General features: G+C 46.4%; 5 protein-coding genes across 6 annotated transcripts; 2 read left to right on the plus strand and 3 right to left on the minus strand.

The window, feature by feature from the left end:
• The first annotated feature begins 180 nt into the window (after window positions 1-180).
• Window positions 181-2,814, plus strand: LOC6615495 (mediator of RNA polymerase II transcription subunit 16). The gene has a single exon (XM_002039839.2). It carries the CDS (start codon window positions 254-256, stop codon window positions 2,714-2,716), a length of 2,463 nt encoding a protein of 820 aa, XP_002039875.1. The 5' UTR covers window positions 181-253; the 3' UTR covers window positions 2,717-2,814.
• Window positions 2,815-3,108: 294 nt separating this feature from the next.
• On the plus strand, window positions 3,109-6,920 carry LOC6615496 (vacuolar protein sorting-associated protein 35). Its single transcript, XM_032714452.1, has 8 exons — window positions 3,109-3,369; window positions 3,565-3,754; window positions 3,816-4,549; window positions 4,606-4,841; window positions 4,898-5,236; window positions 5,290-5,853; window positions 5,914-6,097; window positions 6,159-6,920. Exons 1-8 carry the CDS (start codon window positions 3,310-3,312, stop codon window positions 6,318-6,320), a joined length of 2,469 nt encoding a protein of 822 aa, XP_032570343.1. The 5' UTR covers window positions 3,109-3,309; the 3' UTR covers window positions 6,321-6,920.
• On the minus strand, window positions 6,870-19,703 carry LOC6615497 (tubulointerstitial nephritis antigen-like). Of its 2 annotated transcripts, none has more exons than XM_032714454.1 (4): window positions 19,539-19,703; window positions 8,723-8,916; window positions 7,636-8,621; window positions 6,870-7,556 (listed from the first exon to the last, which is right to left on the minus strand). In XM_032714454.1, exons 2-4 carry the CDS (start codon window positions 8,886-8,888, stop codon window positions 7,413-7,415), a joined length of 1,296 nt encoding a protein of 431 aa, XP_032570345.1. In that variant the 5' UTR covers window positions 8,889-8,916; window positions 19,539-19,703; the 3' UTR covers window positions 6,870-7,412. The 2 variants fall into 2 exon arrangements, with proteins under 2 accessions (XP_032570345.1, XP_002039877.2); XM_002039841.2 differs by lacking the exon at window positions 19,539-19,703 and adding an exon at window positions 10,104-10,223.
• Window positions 19,704-20,788: 1,085 nt separating this feature from the next.
• LOC6615499 (membrane-bound alkaline phosphatase) lies at window positions 20,789-22,685 on the minus strand. The gene is made up of 4 exons (XM_002039842.2): window positions 22,579-22,685; window positions 22,171-22,520; window positions 21,086-22,106; window positions 20,789-21,020 (listed from the first exon to the last, which is right to left on the minus strand). Exons 1-4 carry the CDS (start codon window positions 22,649-22,651, stop codon window positions 20,833-20,835), a joined length of 1,632 nt encoding a protein of 543 aa, XP_002039878.2. The 5' UTR covers window positions 22,652-22,685; the 3' UTR covers window positions 20,789-20,832.
• Window positions 22,686-23,101: 416 nt separating this feature from the next.
• LOC6615500 (membrane-bound alkaline phosphatase) lies at window positions 23,102-25,087 on the minus strand. Its single transcript, XM_002039843.2, has 3 exons — window positions 24,648-25,087; window positions 23,819-24,509; window positions 23,102-23,749 (listed from the first exon to the last, which is right to left on the minus strand). The coding sequence occupies exons 1-3, from the start codon at window positions 25,053-25,055 to the stop codon at window positions 23,232-23,234; spliced, it is 1,617 nt and encodes a 538-aa protein (XP_002039879.2). The 5' UTR covers window positions 25,056-25,087; the 3' UTR covers window positions 23,102-23,231.
• Window positions 25,088-25,417: the final 330 nt, after the last annotated feature.

A 25,417-nucleotide genomic window follows, 5' to 3' on the forward strand; every position in this document is an offset into this window, starting at 1 on the left:
TGGCTATTTAATAACCTAATATTTATTTACTGTAACAGCTTTATTTGATGTTCAGAATTAAAATATTTATAAGCGTTACCTTAAATCTAAACATGAAAACGAAACATTTTACAGTAACAATAGAATCAAATATGCAGTGGAAAAACGCTAGACACACTCGCAACAGTGCTGTAAAGTTTTACACAAGTAGTGTTGGCAGACGCCGTGTGCAAAACAATAATAGTCCGCTTTGGTTTTTGTTTACGCTGCAAAAATGACGATTTTGTACAAAGTGGAGGGCAAGGAGTTCAGCAAGGACAGCGTATTTCCGCACAAGAACGTCCTCTGCTCAGTCTCCGCACGGAACATCGTTGCGTTTAGCGCCCTGCAGAGCGCCATTTTTTCGGCGTCCCACGGAGGAGATGCCGGCGATGGATCCTTGCCGGGAGCTGGTTTGGGCGTAGGCGCGAGTAACAGCCATGTGTACGTGTGCGACATCGTGACGCCGTGGGAATACTACAAGGTGTGCTCCTCCAAGTCGCTGATCAGTGTGCTTCAGTGGAGTCCCAACGGAGAGCAACTGTTGCTTGGATACGTCGGCGGTCGCGTCGAGATCTGGCAGCCGAGGAACCAATCCATTAACCTGTGGGTACTGCAGTACTACGCCACCGTGCCCAGCGAGGACATAATCGAGGCACAGTTCTTTCACAACGGAAAAGGCGTGATCTTCAATGCGCTTAAAAAAGATCACACCTACTATGCGGAGAAGTTCGAGCGGGTGGAGCAGCAGAGGCCTACTCTCAGCGGATTTGGCGGAGTGGCCAGCGAGGGATGCGTGCTACTCACTTCCTCAGGCCTGCTGGCCGCCTTCAGCCTCCCCGCAATCCAAAAGACATCCGCCGCAGGAGGAGCAGCTGATGGCCCTGCCCACGAGGTCGTCGAGCTGACACCTGCGCTCCACAGCATCGGCATATCGCGCAGCTTCATTGAACACTGCAGCATGACGCCAAGTCCATCGGGAGCCCTTAGTATCGCTTTCAGCTGCGGCTGGCAGCAACAGTTGGTGCAATGCTTTAAGGTCTCGCTTTCGTTGGAGGGAGAACTGGGTCTGGAGCAGCACTTGGCCATCAAATCTGAGTCCCAGACCAGCATATTTCTGGGTCCTCTTGACGGAAGGCGGATCAGTCACCTAAAATGGACGCGAATTGCCAACGAGGATGTGATTTTTATAGCCTACGCTTGTCCAGATGGTGCTGGCAGCCAACTGGAGCAATGGACATTGACACGCCGTCACCAAAGTGTCCACACCCTGCTCCAGGGTGGCGGAGGAGCCAACAATAAGCCAAATGAGTTCGTGCAATCGGAAAGCTGGGAACAGGTTGGGAAGGTGCAACTAAACGCATCCTTGGCGGATATCAGCGTCACACGACTATCAGTATCAACGCCGGACTTTTGCCAAGTGTACGCCATTCTGCATGACAACAGCGTCCAGGTGCTGGAGCCCAACTCGATGAAGCAGCTTAGTCACACCCAGTTTGATAAGTTATCCGGCGCCAGTGGAGGAATAAAGTTCGTTAGCGGCGACTTGACACCTAGCAGCCAAATGCTCCTAATCTTTGATAGCCATGCACAACTTTACGCCATGCAGGCACCTCTGCTCAAGCAAGGAGGATCTGGTTTTCTGCTGCTGGAATATTGCATCGTTACAGGTTGCGATGCCAGCGATGTGCTACTCCTTAATCTAGGGAACCTGGAGGCTCTAGTGGAGAAGCTAACCGACAACTTTACGCGGCAACCTTCCTTCGTGCGGCACTTTTACTATGCTAATTTTCTGGCCCTCAAGTCCAACATATGTCGCGTGCAGCAGCAGGAGTTTGACAATCTCATTATCCTACACGCAATATCCACCACATTCAAGAGCCTCCTGCGGCCCTCTGATCTGGGTTTCCAGGATAAAGGACCTGCCGATAACTTGGCCATCAAGCTGGCCGAATCCATTCCGGATGTGGACACCGTGATGCTGAACCTGGACGCCAAGGACTTTACAGTGGAGCCGGTGATGCTGCAAAGTCTACAGCAACTGATTCAGTGGGTCACCGACCTGGCGCTCAACATGCTGCATCGTCTGCCCGAGGAGGTAATGAAGACCAAGCTCTCCGGAAAGCGGCCAAGCTACGACATCAGCCGAGACATCGTGGCCATCAGCAGTCTCCGCGAGCTGCTGGTTATGATCCGCATTTGGGGTCTGCTAAACACCCAGTGCCTGCCCGTCTACACCAAGACGATGGACAACATCGATGTGCTAGTGATCCTGTTTCGTTTGCTTACTCGCCTGGCCCAGAATCCTGCGGAGCCGGACGAAATGCTGCTGGACGAGTGCAGCCTGCTGTCCAAGCAGCTCCTTATTCCCCAGCCCACCAAGTTCAATCCCACGACGTTGCTGAGTGCCCAAGGATTCGCTGCCGTGAAGTCGGGACAGCTGCAGTTCACCTCCCTGGAGGAGCCAACTTGCTTGCAGGACATGGAGACGGAGGAGGTGGTCTTCGCCAGCTCCGTGAAGGATGGTGTGAGCAATCTCCAACTAGGCGCCCGACCCAGCCACATCCGGAGATGCGCCCGCTGCGGATTCGTGTTCGTGAATAACGCCAGCAAGGTAGCCAAGACGTCGGCCCTCAAGGCGTGGTTTAGTAAGTGGCTGCACTGCCACTGTGGGGGCTTCTGGAAGCAGGTTCACTAGTAAATCTATGTGAGCAATAACTTAGTTCTTAAGTATGATTTAAGCTTCAAATAAAAGTAAATGATTGATAACAATATTAGTGAAATCAAAAAATTGAATATACTAAATATATTTCTTCTTTGCCCTTCCTTCCCTTCCTTCTTCTTTGCTAGTTCAGAAAACATAAGCAAGACAGAAGTCACTATCAAAACTAAATTTATTTGAATGAAAAAATATTTTTTAATCATATCCGTGAATTGTGGTTGCTGTATTTGCTAACGGTTTGATATTAACAACAACAACATATCGAAGAACTTGCATCACTAGTATGTCAATCGATATCAGGACGTCCAATGTGTCTGTCGGCTGTCGGCAATCGATATCTCCTCTGCAAATAGATATTTTCAGAATAATTGGCTTATTTCACTTCGCCCCAACGCTGCAGTAATGGTAAGTGCATCGAAGTGCAACCTGTAGTCGCCAGAAGTCGGAATTCCTAGAGAACCGAGTGCCCCAGGTCCAGGCTTAACCGAGTGCGGACTGCGCCCCTGTCGACGTTAAAAAAGGTCTGCCTGTGGTGAGAAGCAACGCCCCCCGGTCCAAAACCCACGTCCATGTATCCCTGGAGCTCCTCCTCGTACGGCGGCCAGATTCCCAGTGCCGCCAACGCCCGGGTAAATACTCCGCCAATCCCAGATTGCGAATCTTGGATATGTGTAATCTCTAACCCACTTATCTTCAATCTCGGCAATCCTCCGTCTCAACTTCCGAACTACTTCCGGGATTGAGCCAAGTCGGCTTATCTCGAGCTTAAAATAAATTTCATGTATTCCCTAACCAATAATATTGACTACCATCTGTCCTTTCAGACCATGCCGAATGGTTTGGATGACCAGGAGAAGCTGCTCGCCGAGGCCATTGGATCAGCGAGGAAGCAGGCCTTTCAGATGAACCACTTTCTGGACAAGGAGCGTATGCTGGACTCGCTCAAGTGCGCCAGCACCATGCTGGGTGAGCTGCGGACCTCCGTCCTCTCCCCAAAAAGTTACTACGAGCTGTGTGAGTAAAACCAAAGCGTCTCTATTCAAGACCAGATCTAATCACGTTAATTGAACCGCAGACATGGCCGTCACCAACGAACTGTGCCACCTGGAGCTGTACCTCAGCGAGAAAATCGACAAGAAAACGGATTTGTACGAGCTCGTTCAGTACTCGCACACTATTGTGCCGCGGTTGTACCTTCTCATAACAGTGGGCATTGTGTATATCAAGAATGACCCTACGCTGAAGCGCAGCATTCTGAAGGACCTGGTCGAGATGTGCCGCGGTGTCCAGCATCCGCTGCGAGGCCTCTTCTTGCGCAACTACCTGCTGCAGTGCACCCGCAACATCCTTCCCGATGTGTTGGTTGAGGAGAACGAGCACGAGGGCAATGTCTATGATGCCATCGACTTCGTGCTAACCAACTTTGCCGAGATGAACAAGCTGTGGGTGCGCATGCAGCACCAGGGGCACTCCAGCGAAAAGACGCGTCGCGAGAAGGAGCGTGAGGAACTAAAGATCCTGGTAGGCACCAATCTTGTGCGGTTGTCCCAGCTGGAGTCGGCCACTCTGGAGACCTACCAGCGACTCATTCTACCCGGCATCCTGGAGCAGGTGGTCAGCTGTCGGGATGCAATTGCACAGGAGTACCTAATGGAGTGCATCATCCAGGTTTTCCCCGACGAGTTCCACCTAAAGACACTTGACCCCTTCCTAAAGTCCTGCGCTCAGCTGGAGACCGGTGTTAATGTGAAAAACATCATAATATCGCTTATCGAACGACTGGCTGCCTATAACCAGCGAAGTGGCAAGGTAAGCCCCCCGTCGCTTCCAGCGCTAAGATAATATCTAAACTACTTTTATTTTAGACAAGTGGCAATGCCATCGATGCCATCATACCCGCCGAGGTGGAATTGTTTGAAGTTTTCAGTGTCCAAGTGGCAAACATCGTGCAGACCCGAATGGACATGCCGTTGGAGGACACCATATCGCTGCAGGTTGCTCTGCTGAGCCTGGCTCAGAAGGTGTATCCCGATCGAGTTGACTATGTAGATAAGGTGCTGGGCACAACCGCTCAAATTCTGCAGCGCATGAACATGAACAAGTAGGTTGAACTCTAATATGGGAGCATCAAGTTTACTACATAACCATTTCTTGCAGCATCTCCCATCTGTTATCTGTAAACCAGGAGTTATCTCGCCTTCTGCGCATCTGTATTGACTTCTACAACAACGCCTTGACCATAATTCAACTTCAAAACTTTTGCCCGCTGCTCGAAAAGTTTGACTACACATCCCGTAAATCGCTGGCCCTGTACCTTGTTATGAACATCCTGGACAACGAAACCCTAGTTCCAACAGCTGATCAGGCGGATAGTCTGCTGACCATCATTACGCCGTTGATTAAGGATGATGATACGAGCAAAGAAAACGGCGCGGCAGCAGGAAACACGACTCCGGATGCCGAGGAGTTTGCCGAAGAGCAGGGGGTTGTGGCACGGTATGTGTTATTTCCTTCTCACAAAACATTTCTAAATCATTTCTCTTTTTAAGATTTATTCACCTCATGCGCTCCGATGAACCGGACATGCAGTATAAAATGCTGCAGACCGCCCGAAAGCATCTGGGAAATGGGGGAGGGCAAAGGCTGAAGCATGTCCTACCTCCGCTTGTCTTCGCCGCCTACCAGCTGGCCTTCAAGTACAAGGCGATCGCCGAGCAGGATGAGAACTGGGACAAGAAGTGTCAAAAAATCGTGCAATACTGCCACAGTACCATCAGTGCGCTGGCCAAAGCCGATCTCGCAGACCTAGCTCTGCGTCTATACCTGCAAGGTGCTCTGGTCATTGGGGAGATCGGTTATACGAATCACGAAACGGTGGCGTACGAATTCATGACCCAGGCCTTCTCCCTCTACGAGGATGAGATTTCCGACTCAAAGGCCCAGCTTGCAGCCATAACGCTCATCATGTCCACTTTCGAACAAATGTCCTGCTTCGGCGAGGAGAACGCTGAGCCGCTTAGGACGAATTGTGCGCTGGCTGCTTCAAAATTGCTGAAAAAACCGGATCAATGTCGCGGAGTTGTGGCCTGTGCGGCGCTCTTCTGGAGTGGAAAGTTAGTTGTAAAGCACTCTCTGGATTGAAATTTTACTAATATTACTTTATTCGCTACCAGGCAAAACGGCGAGGAGATGCGTGACGAGAAGCGAACTTTGGACTGCTTAAAGAAGGGTGCTCGCATCGCATCGCAGTGCTTGGATACCGGAGTGCAAGTTCAATTGTATGTGGAGCTGCTGAATCACTATCTGTTTTACTTCGAACGCGGCAACTCGCTTATCACTGTGGCTATGCTTAACCAGGTTACTAAAGCTCATTGAAAATGAAAAGTCCCTTTAACTAAATAGAATTTTATTATTGCAGCTAATTGCCAAGGTGAATGAGGAGCTGCCCAACCTGGAGCCCAGCGAGGAGACCAAACAGATCGAGAGCCATTACAAGAACACGCTGGCCCATATCCGCAGTCGCATGGAATCAAATGACTCGTCGCTGGAGGTCTCCTTTGCGGGCATAAATCTCAATTAGCCCAACGCACCCACTTTGGATACCCTTGGCAAGCAACCAAGCGCTACTAAAGGCCTGCAGGACGATCGGTCAGGCCCGTTTTTATACAGCTAGTTATCAGCTTGCTCGTAGACCGTTTAGACTTATTCAAAGCTCTTCGAGAGTATTCAAATTGCTTGTGTGTGAAACGAAATTCCATGGTTAGGAATGTTGTGGGCCTTCGACCAACTTTTGATTTGTCAATTTGATTTCGATCGTAATCGTAAGTGCAAAGTAAAAACATTCTTGATTATTTCCCCGATTTATTTAGTATGATAGCTATGCGTATATTTAACCCAGAGGATTTTTAATTTACCATATTTAATCTCCTAACCTTCCCTAAAAAATAATGTGAAAAAATTGTTAAACAAAAATTATACAATCTTGCATACCATTATCGAATTGGTTCACGAATCGCCACGCGCTACGTATAAATATGTATTACAAATAAAGTTAAGACCAAATTGTTTTCGCAAAACAATGCGCCTGTATGTGTGGCCTGGACTACAGTGAATCAAAACTCGACAGCGATAAACATGTAAAGTAATTCGTTTATTAAAAATATATAAGCCGACTAATTTCCATCGGTCTATCAATCAGTTAACTTAGCTTCCATTTAAAATACACGATGAGTTCGCACTCGTACATATCCTACAGACTCTCGCCGATCAAATCTAGCTCTTCGTCCTTATTCGTCCTTCCATCAATCACATGCGCTACAAGGCTGCTGGATGCTCGTGTCCTTCCGGTTCCTCTGGTTGGTGTGGCAGTATTCGGGGGTTGGAGCGATGTTGGGTGGCAGTTTCGGGTTGCTTCGAGACCAGTTAGTGGGTGAGAAGAGTGGTTAGGGACAGGCCTGGTACTGCGGGCAGTTAACTTGGTGCGTATGCGCAACTTAAAGCTAATATTTTTAGTCACTAGGTTCTAAGCATAAACATTACAGATAGAAGCGCCTAATTCACTTTGAGTGCCATATAGCAGCAAATGGAAAATTTTGAAGCATGAGATAAATTTGTTTTCGTTTTTGCATAGCTCGAGATTGCTCGGTGCGAGGTGTAGGCCCTCTGATTCCCCTTAAGCCGACTTCACATTGTAGTAGTTGTAGACGTAAGGCCACGAGGCCAGCACGTAGTCCTCGATGCCGCACTCGTTGGAGCCTCGCAGGATGCGGAAGTAGCCATGCTCGCCCCACCAAGATCCCCACGAGTTCGCTGCGATCTGTTTGAAGGATGAGAAAAGGTCAATGACATGCAAGGTTGTGGCTGTGGCGCAGTAATGAAGATAAGGCGACACTCACCCAATACTTTTCACCATTGTGCTCCTCTCCCCAGCCCACCAACTTCACCGAGTGGAACCCAGTGGGCGCCTTTCGGTTGGCTGCTGTCTCGCGGTAAACACCGCCTGAGTAGGCGAAGAAGTCCCTGTTCACCCGCATGGTGGCCTGTACGGGACCGGAGTGGAAGATCTCGGCCATAATGTCGGCTTCCCGGTTCAAGCTGTAGGCCGGACCCACCGTGTAGAGGGTGTCCCTGTCCACATTGACCGGCGTTTGGCAGCCATTGGCCCTCAGAGAACGACTGTTGTGGCGGATCTTGCAGGTGTCGCGGTGCTGGGTGTACGGATAGCAGTTCTCGTCGACCACGCCCTTCTTGTGCAAGTAGCGCCAGGCGGCGTCCAAGTGGCCACCTTCGCAGCCCTGCTGGCGGCGTGTGCAGGAGAGGATGTTCTGGGCAGACAGCTGGACGGCCTCCTTGCCCTTGCTCTGGATGGCGAAGCGATCGCTGGCCACCGAGGTGGTAGACAGCACCCATGAGGCACCGCACCAGCCCTGGTCGGGCACCTCGGAGATGTAACTGGACCACTTGTCCAGTGCGTTGAAGGAGCTGGGCAGGCCATCGGTGGGATTCCTTAGACGCGTCATCGCCTTCACGCGGTACGTGGGCTCCTTGGTGCCCAGACGCAGCTTCAGTCCCTCGGAGTACTTGCGACCCCACCACTGGTCATACTTGCGGGCGGACCAACCGAGTCTGTTAATGGAGTTTACGCTGTGCACGATCGCGTCGTCGGTGAGGCACAGATCCTGGTCGCACTGCACGCTGCCGCCCTCTAAACAGCGGCACTCATTGCAGTTGTCCCACGTGGTATTGTACTTGCTGAAGTAGACGCCGTTGTGCTCGCAGGAGATGATTGGGTCGGCTTCGCCAAAGCAGACGGAGCGGTAGTCGGGACAGCAGTCGCTGGAGTCGTCCCGATCGCAGAACTCATCGCAGTAGCAGAGAGTGTCTGTAAAAAAGAATATAAGTTTAGATCATACATTGAATATACAGGACACAACCAGTTTGATTATTGATTTTTAGTGTAATATTGTATAAAACTATACATACTGGAGATGGGCACCGAGCAGCCGTCGTGCCGATCCTTGCAGCAGGTGTTCTCCCGGGCGCAGTAAGGACCTGGGAAGTCCCTCTTCAGTGTGGGATCGAAAAGGGCGTTGGCCCCGCCCATTAGCAGGACCAGAAGGCCCACCAGGTGGACGCACTTGATGGACATGGCTCCTCGGACGACCTCTAATCTGCAACTGTATCGGGAAATGTGTAATTTGCAATTTTGCGTATATGCCTAAAATACTATCTTATCGCTTAGATCAAAAGCCAGATAAGCATCTTGCAATTTTTCAACAATTAGCGTGGCGAATACACGACTACTTCGCATATCGCGCATACGACCAGTGGAACGCAATCTAAAAATTAGTCAGGCACTGAGAAACCCGTCCGGTCTGGGTGGGATAATTAATTGGTGTATCTCTTGGATACGGGCAGCTCCTCATCAGAAATTCGCTGGCCGCGCACAGCCAAGCAGTTAACAGTTAGCTCCACCAAATATATTCTGATGACGCCAGCTGGTTTGGCGATCCGCGGTCTAAACAACAACGTTTCTTTTTCCCCACTTTTTGCTGGCTCCGTTTTGGTCTCTTTGATTCGGCAGCGAATTCAAATTTGCGCACACCAATCGAAAAATCCAACAAAGTCACTCCTCGAAGCGCCCCTTTATTCCATGTTGTTGTTTTCGCGCTTTCAAATATTTCTTTTCCGCAGATAATTCTGGAGGTAAAGACGAAGATTAAACTCGTTTATCTTTGAGAATGAGAATACGACGCGAGCCCAAAGTTTCATAAATAAATGCAAATTGCAAATAGATTTTTCCTGTTTCGCCTGCTGGCTAAGCATTTTTGTCGAGCGTCCCACCGTCTAATATATCTAGAAATCTTCTGATTTACGAATGCTGCTGGCCAAACAAAAGTTTCGAAGGTGTTCAAACATACACCCCACCCCACGGTTTAATATACGAATATACATATTTGTTCTTTATAGATTGTTCGCTAATGCTGAACCCGTTTTTAATTTAGTGATAATTAATTTGAAATTTCGTGTTGATAATTAATGACCCAGTCAATTGGCAATAAAGTTTTGGCACGAATACGACGCGCCGAAAAGAATCAAATTGAATTATAGTTTGAGCCGTGACGAGGGCTCTATAATTAGAAGCCCAGTAAACAGCGGGGAGGATAATCAACTTCCTCGCAGATGGGCCAAGATTGTTGACACATTTCGACGGTGTTTATGCCCGATGGAGCCACAGATATTCTGAATATCAGGCATTAAATTGAACTCCAAACAATCCCGTCGTTTGCTGACACAGCAGTCTGGTAAACAGAATGGGTTTCGGGCACCGTTTACTCTTCCAGTTACCGTGCGGAATACTAACATTTCGTAAGTTTGCACAATTCAAGTCAAATGCCCGCACTTTGTGGCCGATTTAATACACTCGATTTCGATTTCCTTGTCGCGCGGTGTTCTTACTCCGATCGCGGCTGCTTGCTGACTGAATTCAGTTAGAATTATGGGCCACCACATAAGGTTGCTGCTGCTGCTGCTTCTGTTAATATTGCTGCTGGCAGCGCTGCTCTGCCGCCCGATCTCGGGACCTATAGGCTATATAGCTTACAGCTTATGGCTTGTGGCGTATAGCGTAGGTGGTCTGCTTGGCAGAGCGAAAGGGAGAGAGAGAGGGTGAGAGTGAGGCAGCCGTCCTGCTGTTACTGCCACTGTGGCGTATACGTCATTTGTATCTGATGGGTTAACAGAGCGCATCCCAAGGTTTCTCGGTGGGCAAAATGTTTGCCCGATTTTGGCAAACGCAATTGGCACGGGAATGGGCTGATAATTGGTATGTTTGGTATGCAGCCCACCTATAAGGTCAAAGATCAGTATGAGCCACCCACTTCATGTGCAAATTCTTTGGCGGATTTTTGTGCGCAGTTAATATTATTCTGTTTTTGTTTGCACTTATCTGGTTCCGCCTTTGATAAGATATATAAATATGTGATAATTGAACCCAATTTGAGTTCAAGGCCTTTGGCCAGTAATCAAATAAACTTAATTGGGCCATGTCTTTTTTTTTTTTGCCAAATCAGTGCGAAATTTGCATACCATCTACATTTTGAGCAATCTTGTATCTTATAGATTTCATATCTCACTTTCTGCCTTTTGGGTATGCGATCATCGCCAATGTGTCTGCCACTTCACTTAACTTGGATCTGGAGCTTCTGCTCTTTGCATACGAGTAATTATCATTAAGAGCACTTGCAGTGCCATATAGACCGCATCATCTCAGTTAACTGGGCTTCGTCATCTAGGGGATGATCCCATTACGACTTACGCTGAAAGCAAAACAAACTATGCCGTCAACCTTTATTTACTGTTCGATGAGTCCCTCTTAGCCGGAAGTAAAAGGAATTGAATCACCAATAGTAATGTAAATATTTCCCTTTTGATTGGGAACGATAGAGTGAATCATAAATTTCCCCTCGATAAACTATGAAAGCTGGAAAAAATAGGAAAGCTAATTAAAAGCATGTCTCCACCGCCGAATGGGCAACACAAATCAGCCCGCAGTGTGTGAAATAAAGCCATCAGACGACATTAAGTCGCTCTGTCGCCCGACGCGATTTGCATGACATTAACTTCGGTTTTATGAGCGATATCTGTCCGAAAACTGCCGGCCAAATTACGATCTGTGGCCGAAAGCGGACATGAAACCTCGAAGAGATTAATGGAGACCGAAGCGAATGATTCGTCTAATGGCCAAGTTAAAAAAACGGCGGGGTAATGTTCCTTTCTCCCCGTGCATTCAGCACATGGATGAGTTTACACCCAGAGCAAATAAGTTTAAAGAACTAAATAAAATTATCTTGTTTGCAATGCCAACTTTGCTTCTCCTGACCTTCACGTAAGCCATGAGTAATTCCTGAAGCTTTATGTACGTATCTCAGTTTCAGTAGTGCCGAAAGCTAATCGCTGACAACACGACAACGTCGTTGAATTCGGATTGCAATTAAAGCGAACTATGTCTATGCATCAACGTGAGGGATTGATGACAATCTGGCGGGTAAATGAAGTCATTAATGTGTCGTCGACTGACTGACTGCCTTATCATCGCGAATTGCTGACTAAAACTGGGCAATCAATTAGCGGGTATTTATACAAACATAATTATGCCATTATTTAATTGGCCCCCTGATCAGCATTATTTTGAGTGGCTATGCTATGGTGGTATGGCATTTTATTGGTATTCCGGCCGTATAGATTGGTGGCATACCATGGCACTGAAGTCATATTGCTGTGCTAAATTGTTGGACACAAGTACCTGGAGCGGGAATAGGCGGAAGGGAAGTATTTTCGATACCCAAAACTAGTTCAAGAACGAGCCAATCCATTGGCAATCCCACCTGACATGTTACTTCCTTATCGCGGATGTTATCGGCACGATTTACATTGTTCAATTTTGTGGACAGATTCACCGTATTTCGTCATAGCGCCAACTGATAAGCTCGCTTGGCTGGGCGACATAAAAGTGGGGAAACTTTGGTCATAAAGTTTTTGTTTGAAGAAATTTCTATCGGACTGCGAAGAAGGCTATTTTCAGAAATTAATAACTGTGGCTAATCGTTTCCGTTGCAAGGCAAGGCAAATTCAACAAAGAATGCATAAATATTTGCCAGCATTCATTGAGAGTTGCCAAGGCATTTGGAAGCATCCATAATCCATTTACTGATAATTAAAAAGAGTATATATTTGCTCAATTCTTTAACGGTCTGTCTTTGTTTATGTGCAATTGCGAATGAGAATTTTGAACTTGTTGATCAAGCAATTAATGAAGTATAAACCAGCAGGAATTTCGGCTTTCTCCTTGGCATTCGGGATCACCAGCTGGAACCGAAACTGCAACCTTGGGCGGATCGATTGGGTGAGAATTTCGGCATGATTGCAGTGCGTATGGGTACATTTGTTTTGATTGGGTCTTTCACAATTTTAATTACAATTACAGTTTCCGAGAACTTTCGTCTAGGTATGCCAGGAATTTGTATATTCAATAAATCGAAGTGAGATATGTGTCTTCAAGGTCGAGGTCACCCAGTTTGGCACGCAATATTCGCATCAGTTCCATTTCGGTGGAATGTTGGTCAAGTAGTGACGAAATACCACGGAGTTGAATTATATTCACTTGTCAATTGGGACCATTTCTCGGTCGGCAGCCACAAACGAGAAGAGAACACGACCCAATGGAGGTCACTTTTTTTTTGGCATATTTGTGTTTAATGTCTCAAATTGTCGATTCGTTTCAATTACACTCCACTTGTGGGGCATCGAGTGCAGGCCACTCTACTAGCTTTTATGAAATTTACATACTTTCTGTTGTTCGCCTGTCTGACATTGAACGAGAATTATTATATTAACAATTAGGCAAACAGAATAAAAGATACAACAATGCGAAGACAGAGGTGTCAGGCATATTAAATGCGCGAATTGTTGGTGCGCCAAAGTATTTTATTTATGCGAGTGCAGAAAAAGTGCTGCGAATTTGACAGTTTGACAATTGGTTTATTATTTCTATCGGCCAGCTGCTTGATAGCCAATTTATTGATCGGCTTCGGTTTCAATATTGTTTCCGGGTGCAAAACCCCACACCTTTACACTACACACCCCACCACAGATGGCCAGTTTATTCAGCATTTCCATTGCTTGGAGTTACATTTTGCGATCTACGACTTATCGCAAAATAAAATCACCCAACTTTTTGGCTATTTATAAGAGTTATTTCACACAAGATTGGAAAGCAATCGAAGCAGCCAAGCGGCTAAATTTAAAACATTTGCAAACACTTCAGACCGACGTCGTTGTTTAATGAGTTTGGATTATTTACGGCTGGCTGGAGAATATTTACGTATATTTTGGCTAATCGTAGACTAAACCATTAGGTGGAAATTTCAAAATAGAACAATTCGGCCTTCCACTTGATTTCTTTATGGCTTCGTTAGAATGCTTGGCATTGAATTAAGTTTGGGGCCGTATTCCAGATTATTACCTTTTGTCGTTGAATTAAGAGGGAATCACCTGTTTATTAATCGCGCAAAATCATTTCCCTGTGTACATTTTCTAACTAATAAAAATAATTAAAACAAAGCTGAATGCTTCTGGTGTTCTCCAAACACGAGCACTGGAATTGATTTTTGTTTTTCTCAAATGTTGTAGTTGATAATTAATATTTCGCTCATCGAAAACAATTCAAGAGGTGCTGTAGGTGTGTGTAAGCTTCTATATTTAGAGCTAAGCCCATAGATCTAGTAGCAGGGCAGGTGTATAACTCTCGGAAATTGCACTCAAGTGCCCGCACACAACTTGAAAAACTGTTGCTATTTTTTTGGCATGTTTGCAGTTGATTAGTAATTATCGTATGTGTCAGTCACTCAGCTGCTACTCCCCAAATTGGGCAGTCCGTCAATCATCATAACCGAGATCCGACATCATATCTCCTTAAACCCATCCCCCTCCCAGTTGTATAATACTTCATATGCATTCAGAAACAAAGGCGAGATCAGATGTTTTCAAGGCTGTCCCGTAAGTCGTAACATATTGGTTGGGAGAACAAGGCCCTCAAGCATTTTATAGCGAGATCGAACCCAATCGTCACCTCTCGCAACAATTGCAAGAGAAATGAGCCTCGTACCGCTCATAAAGGGCCAAAACTGGTTGGGAATTATAGGCACCGTGTGGTGGTGGAATGTTTGGTTGATAGCACAACAGCAATGTTACGGGGCTCTGTTACTCTAAAAGCGCTGTTGAGATCCACTGGACGAATTTTAATGGGCGCTTCGCTTGGCGCTTTTATTATGAAACTGTGTGGATTTCTTGAGTTCTGTGTTTATAGCGGTCGCTTTGTCAGCCGTTTAATTTGCGGTGGTGCTAGCACTTAAGCTAAATGCCTTGCCATCAAGTTTCTAGATTGCTGCAGCCAAGGGAACCAAAATAAACTGTGGGGCTCATAAAACGGCGGCCAAAATACCAAAAGACAACTCGATGTGTTTACAAGTCGGCTCTCGTTATAGTTTTGGGGCTAATATAATCGAAACTAAGCGGTTTACTCCCCCACATGTTAGTGACGTCAATTTGGGCTAGTATGTGCTGAATGTGCAATTACTTAGTGTTAAACATATTAATAAGAGCTCGAGTATTTCTTTGATTTTTTCGTCAAACAAAGGAAGTGGAATACAACGAATTTCGGTGATTCTATGGAACTTTGATTTCTTATTTTATGTAACCTGTCAATCATTGATTATAAAATAGATTGTAGATGGAATTTTGGGCCGCCTTTAGTAATATTCGTCGATAAAGTATGCTATCAGGGAGTTCCAGACTTCGACTCCCCTCAATTATTCGGTATTTGCAGTGGCTCAATCGTACTTATTATTAATTGCCCAGCATATGCGATCGCGACAAATGTTTTAATTATATTGAGAGCAGTGCTTTCGATACGGCTTGTCCCATATTCCAACGCCTACGGTCTCATGGGTCTCCACTTGGAGCAGGCCAGTGGCACAAGTCTGGTATCCGCGATCTCGGCAGCGGCCCCGCCCTCCGATTTGCATTGCTGAGCCCCTATCTGAACCCGAATCCAAATCCGAATGTTATACAAGCGGTTTGTCTGTCTGGAGCGTTGGTGTCACTCGCTGTTCTATTCATAGCCGACTTGATTGCGATATCGCCTCTGATTCGCATGACGAATCTTTTCTGGGCACTTTCTTCTGCACGCCAATCAACCGCAAAGGTAGCGAATTACGGCCTAAAGCAAATTCATTTGAAATTACCCTCTCGAAATTTATTTCTACCTATTTGCGATGCTATGCCGAATATTGGGCGAACCGTGAACTAACATCTTTCAAGCGAATGTTTCGGGTTCTGCCAAAAATTTAATTTCAAACAGATGGTTGAATTTGAGTGGCCAAGCAATTACTTTTACTTTTCGACAGGGAATGACATTTAAGTGGCTGCATTCGAAGAAAAGCACGGGGATAATAAACGTATTTTAATATTGCAATGAGGAGTGAATGTTATTTTAATGACTTTTTATTTCGCTTTATCATTCTTGACTTCAAGGTGCTCATACTTCATCTTTTGTAATCCATGTCTTCTAGATGGAGATCTAGTAAGTACTTATAAGTACAAATATTAGAGCTAAAATTCAATTGTAGTGTCTATTTTTAGATCGCTGCGTAACATGCCCCATAATCCTGAACGGGTTAAATGGGTTAATGAGCTAACCGAAATCCCCAAACCCCCAAAACCCAAAGTGATCTCTTGACGTGCGAGTTGGCGACTATTGTCGCTTTCGCGGATGTTTGTGCCATTGTTGCGGCCAGAATGCCAATGTCAATGCCAAGTGCGAATCATTTGGCGTGCGATAGATACAGCTCTATCTGTATCTCTATCTCTATCTGTATCTGTATCTGAATATGTTTGCGGACTCATGTTCTAGCTGTGTGTATTTTATTGCGGCCCCAACCAATGTCAGTGACACTCAGCTCAGAAGTCAGTGTCAATGTCTGCACGAAGATGACAACGCATTCGCTCATCGTGTTTAATGTGTTTTGTGTTGACCAAAAAAAATGCTATTTGGTTGAATCATTGCAAAGCTGTTTGAATACGTGTTCCGCTATTTGTGAATATGACGTGCCTCCAACTGAACCCCCAAAAATTATATTTGTCTACCTCTTTCACACCCGTCAACTGTGCAACAATGTCGCCCCAATTGTTGTTTAGTTACATATCATTCCATTATCATGCGCAGTTAGCCCAAGAACTTTGTGTGATGGTAATGGGCGATATGTCATCATAAATTAATTGCCCTCGAATAATAAACACAACTGATGGAAAAAAGAGTATCTAAACAAAATATCACATAAATTAATTGTCGCCAAAAAATAATAATAAAGCCAGCAGAGTATAGGAGACCTTTCTGCTTAAAAGAATTGCCGTATTTTTATCAACAAATAAAGTAGAGAAAATTGAATGGACTGAAAATATTATAATATTTCTCCTAAGCTGATTATTAAAAATATGAATAAATAATTTAACAGTATTCTAGACTTCTGGTTCTGTATCTTTGCTGTTAAAGGCGTCTGAATTAACTATCTGATGGATAAACAATTCCCACTTTAGGCGACGTCCACTACTCATTCATGAACTATTATGGCTTTATTCGCTCTATCTTTCGATCTGACTGGCTGTCACTTTCTGGACTGGGGTTTCACTTTGGCCAAGTTCAATTAGCACGGCTTGCATAATTGAAAGTGCCAACAGGTCCCCTGTTTTCGATCGCAGGGCGCCACTTTAGCGCTCGCCAAGGTGTGAACTGCTAATGGGCCACAAATATCGACTGGGAAAAGCAAATAGGCCATGTTTCTTGGCCAAAAACAACAGGGCCGAAAAGCCTAGCGCTGCAGTGCAGGTGGGCCGTGACGTCACGTAGATCCGTATTTGCAATTGGCAATGGAGCGAACGATAATCATCGGTGACGTCATTTGTCAACCCGCTGACAGCCAAGTGATAGCTAAATGCATTTTCCATTTAGCGCCATTGAATCACTGATTGAATGGGAGTCGATACGTGCCGTAAATCAAATTCGACGGCGGTGGCAAGCACTGTGACAACACCAGATCGTACTTCTCGTCAAATGGCGAATAAAAATAGGAGGTAAAATAAATAAAAATACCGATATGTACATTCCATCACCTGGGAAAGGTTAAAGTTCAGTGTCGAGAGGTGTGGGTGTCCATTAATCGCATGCAAGCCCCTCGGCGACTCATAACCACATTGTAGTAATCGTAATAGCCATGATAAAGAGTCGAATCAATTACGAAAATATGCTAAGATCGGGCCCAAACCCCTGAAGCGTGTCAATTGCGATTGAATAAATAAATGTGTGCATTTAACGTATTTACTTACTATTCACAAATAACCTTAACCGCCGAGCTGCAGTCGGCCAACGGTGCGTATGAGCCATATATCAAAACGATGACGGAGCAATCGACGGCAGAATGTAAACTGCTTGTGATGCAATTTACATTTTAATTGCCGATTTTCTAGCTGAGCTGTGTTCTGTTGCCCAGGCCAATACATTTAAATGGCGCTTTGCCTAATGACATCGTCACGTTCCCCCTGCAGTCTACAGTGGGCCCCCACTAGCACTTCCCCCATTTCTCGACGCGATTTCGACGCTCTCAAATCTGAGCTATTCGAATCATTGATTATGCAAATTCCACAAAGGTAATCAAATAGGCCTGAGGGTTGTGGCACATACTTAACGAGTCGTAAAGTCTCTGAGAATTATGTAAATGCAAATTGGATCGGCGACGTTAAGATCGTAACTATGGCAGGGAGGAGGAATTCATTTCGGAGCTGCCATTATGCTACACAGTTCAAGATCCCCAGCCCCAGAAGCGCCAGCCATCCCGCGAACAGAGATAAATATGACATCACCTGGACAAGACCAGTAGCCCCATGTCTCTGGGTTTTTGCTCACTCACCTTTGTCAGGTGTGCTTGCTTTCGGTTCGTTTTTGGTTTTTGTTATTTGTTTTTGTAGGGGCTTCGGTGGGGGGAGGTGCCGGAACTGGACCGGATTGCGTGTTTGTTTTGTCCGCTCGAAGATGAAAACTAACAAATTTATGGGATTAGTTGCCAAATGGCTGCTCTGGTTTGTATTGTTAATGTTGTTTCGTTACAGATTGCTCGAGCAATTCGCTTCCTGACCGAATTCTGGTTAACCTTAGAGAGCAGCCACATTTACATAGAGATACATATATCCATGATTATAAAGCTGAATCGTCACATTTTGCCCACTGATACCTGACCCTTCTCAGGAGTTACCCTAGCACCTACGTGCCCAAACTCCAGTCTCAAATCCAAAGGATAGTCCATTCACATGTTTGCATGGGCTGCATTTGCATTTCCATTTGTTCAAGTTCACGGTCAGTGGAGCAAAATACACAGAACTAGAATAACATGTTCGCCTGACGGCAGCAAAAGCTAATGCCCAATGTAAACATCGCCGGAGGAATTCCAGATGCACATCGAAAATAAGACGCAATCTCTAGGTTGTCTATTTGGTTTTAGGTAAAAATTCAGAGCCAAAAGCCCACCGCTTTCCTCTGCGATGATCGATTGCAGTCGTGTCGGTGAAGATTTCTTTATTTTGTTTTTTTTTTTTGCTGTTATAAATAGCGTGACTCTGGCGGATTTAGCATCCGTATCTGGTGAATGCATCTGCATCTGCATCTGCTGTGCACCCACGAACCGCCATCAGCGCTTTTGGCCAGACTCGATCTTGGCCCAAAGTGGCACAAGCATCTTCCAGACTTTCTAGCGGTGCGTCCCGTGAAAAATGCAAGTTTGCTCAGATTTCTGATAAATGTTTGTGTTTGCCGTCCAAATTTCCAGCTGGCGCTGGCGAAAGGGGTAAAAGTTGGGCTAAATGGGTTAGCTCTTTATCTAAACGGATTGCGCGGCTTAAGCGCTCAAAGTAGAGCAAATATTTAAGGTCATAACTCGGGATCGGTCTGTTTGCTTAGTCTGATTAATTAGCAAATTAGCAAGTGCCAACTGATATAGCTCACAGAACGAGATCCTCCTGTTGTTGTTTTCCGACTCGAATGTCTGTTCGTTAACCGCAAATCCGGAGACAATCCATCTGATATTGATTTCCCGCCGAGCCACGCATTCAATTACAATTTCAACACTTGCTCTGCGTTGCAATTCAAACTGGATTCGGTTTATCTGTAAGTTTATCTACCTCAAATTCTCACCTGTCACACACAATTCAGGTGGTAATCGCCGAAACTAAGATTCAAACGCTAAAGATAGACTCGCGCACTATTAGCCAGCCAGGCGAAAAGTCAGCTGAAATTAGCGTCAAATCGGGCCTAAACTGTAAAGACTGATCTGATCCGCACGCGACAGATTTGGAACCCAAACTGAGACTGAGACACTGAGCCAAGTTAGCAGGCCAAGCTGAGCTGCAAACTGAACTGCGATCTGAGGACTGCGAATGGGGAAACGACGCGACTTTAAAAGCCGACAAGCTGCTGCCGACAAGCGATTTGCGTTTTGCGACCACAACACTACGTAAACGAACCCCTGGCTTCCACTTTTCGCTGAGCCAGCAAATCGTTGAACAAGCGAATTTTTCAGAACTTTTAAACAACAAAAAGACCCAAAATAAAGATTCAAAGTAATCCGAAACAAGGACAAGGCACGAGCGAAAATGAGCTGGAATGAACTTACTTTAAAATATCATTTTTACTAACAACTTTACTACAAAATACAAACCATTTAATGCTAAAAAAGGAGATTATATGAAGTCGTATAGATACTCATCATCGTATTCATCATGAATGCTACAATAAACATATTAATCCTCTTTTGGCAATTTAAATATTTCAATGTACGAACTGGAATATTTTCTGTGTGTGCAGACGACTAATTGAGTTATTGAAGTCGTTGGGGAGCGAGGACACCGCCTTGGCCAGAGCGATCCTTAATTGCGTAAGAAACGAGCAAACATTAAGCTTAATTGTCTGGAGCTGCGCCTTCATCTCGACTCACTTCATGTCAAGCGCATTTAAATAAATTCTGTTGAATGAGCAACCCATAAACAAGCAAACAATTACAAGTCAAAGTCAGAGCGAGTGAAGGAGCTGCTCCAGATGCGTGTGGGAGTCAATATATCTACATCTGTGCATCTACATATCTATATCTGTGTATCGGCGTATCCCCAAGTGCCGGCAATGCCAATGCTTGAACCTGACATTCAGCGAATTCATATTTATTCCCCCCACAAGTGACAGCCATCGACTGGCAACAAATCGATGCGATCGTTCAATCTATCTAAATCTTTGTTTGTATCTGTATCTGCATCTGCGAGTGTCTGTCTTTTCGCTGATGCGTTTTAAATTGAAGTCAATTCGGCAGACTCGTGCAATAAATTACGGGAGTCGGGCCAATTTGATTATTGATTTCTGCAAAGTGTTCCCCAAGAATCAAATCAAAGTGAGAGTAGGGTGCTTTCCAATTACTCTATATTATGGATTCATTAAAATTCTAGTCCTCGTTGTCACAGAGAGTGGGTCCATTGCCAATGCAGGAGGCATAGGCCATCAGGTGGGGAATGGTGCTCTGCTGCATCACGCCGGTGAAGAGATGACTTTGCGGACCAGTGGCGAAGATTCCCACATCATCGCCAGCATGGACGCCAATAGTGCCGTGGATATAGCTGGGGTGGATGAAGTCTAGAAGAAAAGCATAGTGGTTCGCTTATCACTTATCAAGGCGCCCAAAAGTAGAATTCACTTACCTTCCGCGCCAATTTGATCCGTGAGATCGATGCGCTGGCCATGCTCATCCAGATACTGATTGGTTCCCACTGCATAGTTGAGAGTGGCATACTTAACTCCATTCACATCGGTGTCATCCTGATTGAGTCCCAGGATAGGGGTTCCTCTGCCAGGATAACCAGAGATGGTCAGTGGATGGGCGTGATCGGAGGTGACTACAATAAGGGTCTCTTCGGGATCGGTTATATCCAGAGCCTCCTGAACAGCCTGCTCGAACTGAAGGGTCTCTGAGAGCGAATTGGTTGGGGAGTTGAAGTGGTTGCCATAATCGATGAGTCCACCCTCGATGAACAGGAAGTAGCCACCTTCGCGTTTGCTGACCATCTCGATTGCTTTGCGCGTCATTTCCGCCAGTGTGGGCTCCTCCTTGGGATCGGCCATCTTATTGAAGCTCATCACTCCCGAGCGGAAGGTACCAATCAGGTTGGTGATCTTCGAGGCATTCACGCTCAGCAGCTGGTTACGATTGTAGGCTAAAACACCGCCGGGATGCAGTCCCTGCCAGCGGGACAGCAGGTTTACTCCGTCGGAACGCTCGCCCTTCTTGTTGAACGGATCCGTGATCGTGTTGGGCAGGAACTTGCCAATTCCGCCGCCCAGCATCACGTCGAAGTTCTTTCCGGGAGCCTGGGTAATCAGTTGGGTAGCAATGTCCGTGCAGGTGGCCGGATCGTTCTGTCCCTCGCCATAGGTCAAAATATCCGTGTCGCTCTCGAAGAATCGGTTGGTGGTCTTGGCATAGGCACCTGATGGACTGGCGTGGGTCAGAGTGGTGGTGGTCACGATGCCAGTGGCCTTTCCAGCAGCCTGGGCCCAGGCTGCGATGGAATCCACCTGGTTGGCCGGATCCTCGCTGCCACTGCAGTTGTTGAAGTTCACGGCCGCCGTAATTCCCAAAGCCACGATATTGGTCTTTACACCGCACAAGTAAGCGGTTGCAGTGCAGGCGGAGTCGGGAACCTGGGCATTTGAGCAGTAGGTCTACGGAAATCATAGATTTAAATAACTATCCCAGCCAAATCCGAACCTCGAGCATAACACTCACCCTGCTCAGACCGGTGTAGGGGAACTTCTCGAAGCTCAGGGAGTCCTCCTCGCCGGTATTGCCCTTAAGCTGACCCTTGTGGATGCGGGCGGCTGCCACCGTGGACAGGGACATGCCGTCTCCGAGGAACAGGATTACATTCTTGGCCTTCCTCTTGTCCAATTGTGGCTGTTCCAGGCGCTTGGCGATCTCCTCGTAGGCAAGATCGTACCAGAACTGCGCGTTCTTCTCCTCCTCAGGTCCGGCCTTTCCCTTGGCCATGGCATTGGGGTCGATGAGGTTTCCTTCCCGTGCTTTTGCTGCGCTCGCCGATCCTCCCACCAGCTGGAACTGATTATGGATCTCGGGCACTGGAAATGGAATTCAGTGGTATATATCCAGAGTTCAGGGTCCAACTGCTGCACTCACTGTCTATGGAAGCAGCCAAGGAGGTGGCCACCAGGGCGCTCAACACCAGGATAATGGCTACACAAGTCTTCATTTTCAGAAAGATGAGGTTCGTTCAGAGCAACTGATTGAACTACTGCCACGCTCTTGCAAACGGCTATTTATTAACCCTTCCAGATCACTGTTATCTAAGTAGTCATATCTCCATGGCATAATCCCGCAGTGAAAACGCTGCTCACTTTATGGTTTCATATTTACTTGGTCTTTGGGTCTTTAGAGTTTATGAATATTTTACGGCTAGCTACTATCCAAAATTCTAGACCAATGGTTTGCGAGCACATACCCTTGGCTTCCAAAAGTGGGCACGGCACCAAGAGTTTGAACCATTCGAACTGACCCTATCCCACACTCAAGGTGAGCTAGCTAATGGGACCAGCTGCGTCCAAGTGCCACATGAGTTTAAGACCATAACTGTGATTACTAAAAGATATAAAGATTACCGAAAAGATCGTGATAATTCCTGGGTAGAATAATAATCTTAAAATTATTATTAGTATAAGTACAAGGTTTATTGAAATGTTAAATGCCTAATACTAAAGAAAGGACATCCATCCGGTGTCTTTAGGATCACTTTTAATCTCCTATATTTATAGTATTATATTCTATGGTGACTTTCAGGTTTTCCGACGTGAGCTCTCGCAGACCTGCTTTCCACTACCAACGCATGAGGCGTAGGCCACCAGGTGGGGAATGGTGCTCTGCTGCATCACTCCGGTGAAAAGGTGACTCTGTGGCCCAGAAGCCCAAATACCAACGTCCTCCCCGGAGTGCACTCCAATTTCTTTGTCGATGTAGCTTGGGGATATGGCGTCATCGGGGCCAAGGATATCGTCCAATGGAATGCGCTGGCCATGCTCATCCAGATACTGATTGGGTCCAGCTGCGTAGTTGAGCACCGAGTATTTCACTCCGTTGATATCTGTGTCATGTTGATTGAGTCCAAGGATAGGTGTCCCCCTTCCAGGATATCCGGCAATGCTCATGGCGTGTCCGTGATCGGCGGTCACCACAATCAACGTGTCACTGATGTTGGTCATTGCACGAGCCAACTGAATGGCCTTCTCGAACTCCAGGGCCTCATCCAAGGCGTAGCCCGCCTGGGTATAGTGGTTGCCGTAGTCAATGAGGCCACCTAAAAGGCATTCAAACTTGTAGATAGTGTATATATTAAAGAGGTATATACTGCCAAAGAAGAACCTACCCTCTATGAACACAAAGTATCCATTTTCATTATGGCTAAGCTTCTTGATGGCCACCTCGGTGAGTTCCGAGAGAGTGGGCTGATAAGTGGGATCGGCGTCCATGTGAAAGTCCATCAAGCCCGATTGGAAGGTACCAATTATGCTGGAGGCAGCCGAAACGTCTAGGTTGAGCAGCTGTTTGCGATTGGTGACCAAGACACCTTTATCGTGGATCCCTTGCCACCGGGACAGCAGATTTACGCCATCGGATCGCTCGCCAGCTTTCCCGTGACTATCCTTTATGGTTTTGGGAAGGAACTTGCCCATTCCGCCGCCGAACATTACCTCGAAGTTCTTGCCGGGCGTCTGTGTCACTAGTTGAGTGGCCATGTCGATGCAAGTGCTGGCATCCACTCCATAGCTGGTCACATCCGTGTCACACTGCCACATTCGATTGGCCGTCTTGGCATATGCTCCAGAAGGACTGGCATGGGTCAGTGTGGTGGTGGTCACAAATCCCGTGGACTTTCCGGCATTCTGGGACCATTCCGCAATGGAGGTCAGGCGGTTCGCGGGATCCTGGCTGGCGGTGCAGTTGTTAAAATTTACTGCTGCACTTACTCCGATACTAATGATGTTGGTTTTAACGCCGCACAGATAAGCGGTAGCAGTGCATGCTGAGTCGGGAACCTGGGCGTTGGCGCAGTAGGTCTGTAAAGTTTAGATTTGTGTTTGAATAAAGCACTGGATATTATGGTCCTGGCACACGCTTTGAACTTCACCATGATAAAGTAAACTGTTAGGGCTTGTTTTTGTTATCATTACTACTGGTACTATGCAAACACTTACTCTGCTCAGTCCCGAATAGGGGAATTTTTCAAAGCTCAGCGAGGACTCCTCCCCAGTGTTTCCTTGCCGTTGTCCTTTCAGGATGCGAGCAGCTGTGACTGTGCTAAGTGGCATACCATCCCCGAGGAACATAATCACGTTTTTGGCCTTGTCAGAGTTGGGCTGTGGTAGCTGAAGCCTTTTGGCGATCTCCTCGTCGGCGAGCTTGTACCAGAATTGGGGATCCATCTCCTCCGGGGGAGTGTACTTGCCGGTGGCCACGTCCGTGGAGAACCTCAGCTTGCTGGCTTTCTGACCCGTCAACTCCAACACATTGTGCACTTCCTGGACTCTACCGAGTGCTGTGCCAACAAAGGCCAGCAGGAACAGAACGATCGGGTGAAGCCAACGCCTCTGGGAGAAATGCATCTTACAACTGCAGTGATATCCAACTAACTATAGCGATTCCGTCTAATTTCCAGGTCTTATATGCCCTGCCCCGGATTATTGCATTCCAAACAAGGAATACCTAAAATTAGGTTTATTCCCACTTTATACCCCTTTGACTTATCTCTGCTGGCACTAGGAGTATCAGCTGTAAGTGTCATGACCATCCCTCTATAAAAGCCCTAACCGTTGTAATAGTAATGGGTTTTGAGATCACTCGACTTTCGTTTGGCCGTTTGCTGAGCTTATTGTCCCTAAAGTGCTGAGATCACCTGTGCAAATGATTATTTCAGCTATCTGAATTAGTTTAGTCACGTTTGCGGTCGTAAAGATATTGACCATGA

Source organism: Drosophila sechellia, chromosome 2R (assembly GCF_004382195.2).
Source record: "Drosophila sechellia strain sech25 chromosome 2R, ASM438219v1, whole genome shotgun sequence".
NCBI classification, from domain to species: domain Eukaryota; kingdom Metazoa; phylum Arthropoda; class Insecta; order Diptera; family Drosophilidae; genus Drosophila; species Drosophila sechellia.

Excerpts from the sequence above, each read along its gene's own strand:
- LOC6615495 (XM_002039839.2), top strand. The coding sequence starts at position 254 with ATGACGATTTTGTACAAAGTGGAGGGCAAGGAGTTCAGCAAGGACAGC.
- LOC6615496 (XM_032714452.1), top strand. The coding sequence starts at position 3,310 with ATGTATCCCTGGAGCTCCTCCTCGTACGGCGGCCAGATTCCCAGTGCC. Across the intron at positions 3,755-3,815 it reads AAAAAGTTACTACGAGCTGT|ACATGGCCGTCACCAACGAA; the intron begins GTGAGTAAAACC and ends ATTGAACCGCAG. Across the intron at positions 4,842-4,897 it reads CAGCGCATGAACATGAACAA|CATCTCCCATCTGTTATCTG; the intron begins GTAGGTTGAACT and ends CATTTCTTGCAG.
- LOC6615497 (XM_032714454.1), bottom strand. The coding sequence starts at position 8,888 with ATGTCCATCAAGTGCGTCCACCTGGTGGGCCTTCTGGTCCTGCTAATG. Across the intron at positions 8,622-8,722 it reads CTGCTCGGTGCCCATCTCCA|ACACTCTCTGCTACTGCGAT; the intron begins GTATGTATAGTT and ends TCTTTTTTACAG. Across the intron at positions 7,557-7,635 it reads ACAATGGTGAAAAGTATTGG|ATCGCAGCGAACTCGTGGGG; the intron begins GTGAGTGTCGCC and ends TCCTTCAAACAG.
- LOC6615499 (XM_002039842.2), bottom strand. The coding sequence starts at position 22,651 with ATGAAGACTTGTGTAGCCATTATCCTGGTGTTGAGCGCCCTGGTGGCC. Across the intron at positions 22,521-22,578 it reads CTTGGCTGCTTCCATAGACA|TGCCCGAGATCCATAATCAG; the intron begins GTGAGTGCAGCA and ends TTCCATTTCCAG. Across the intron at positions 22,107-22,170 it reads CCTACACCGGTCTGAGCAGG|ACCTACTGCTCAAATGCCCA; the intron begins GTGAGTGTTATG and ends TGATTTCCGTAG.
- LOC6615500 (XM_002039843.2), bottom strand. The coding sequence starts at position 25,055 with ATGCATTTCTCCCAGAGGCGTTGGCTTCACCCGATCGTTCTGTTCCTG. Across the intron at positions 24,510-24,647 it reads CCTATTCGGGACTGAGCAGA|ACCTACTGCGCCAACGCCCA; the intron begins GTAAGTGTTTGC and ends TAAACTTTACAG. Across the intron at positions 23,750-23,818 it reads ATACTTTGTGTTCATAGAGG|GTGGCCTCATTGACTACGGC; the intron begins GTAGGTTCTTCT and ends AATGCCTTTTAG.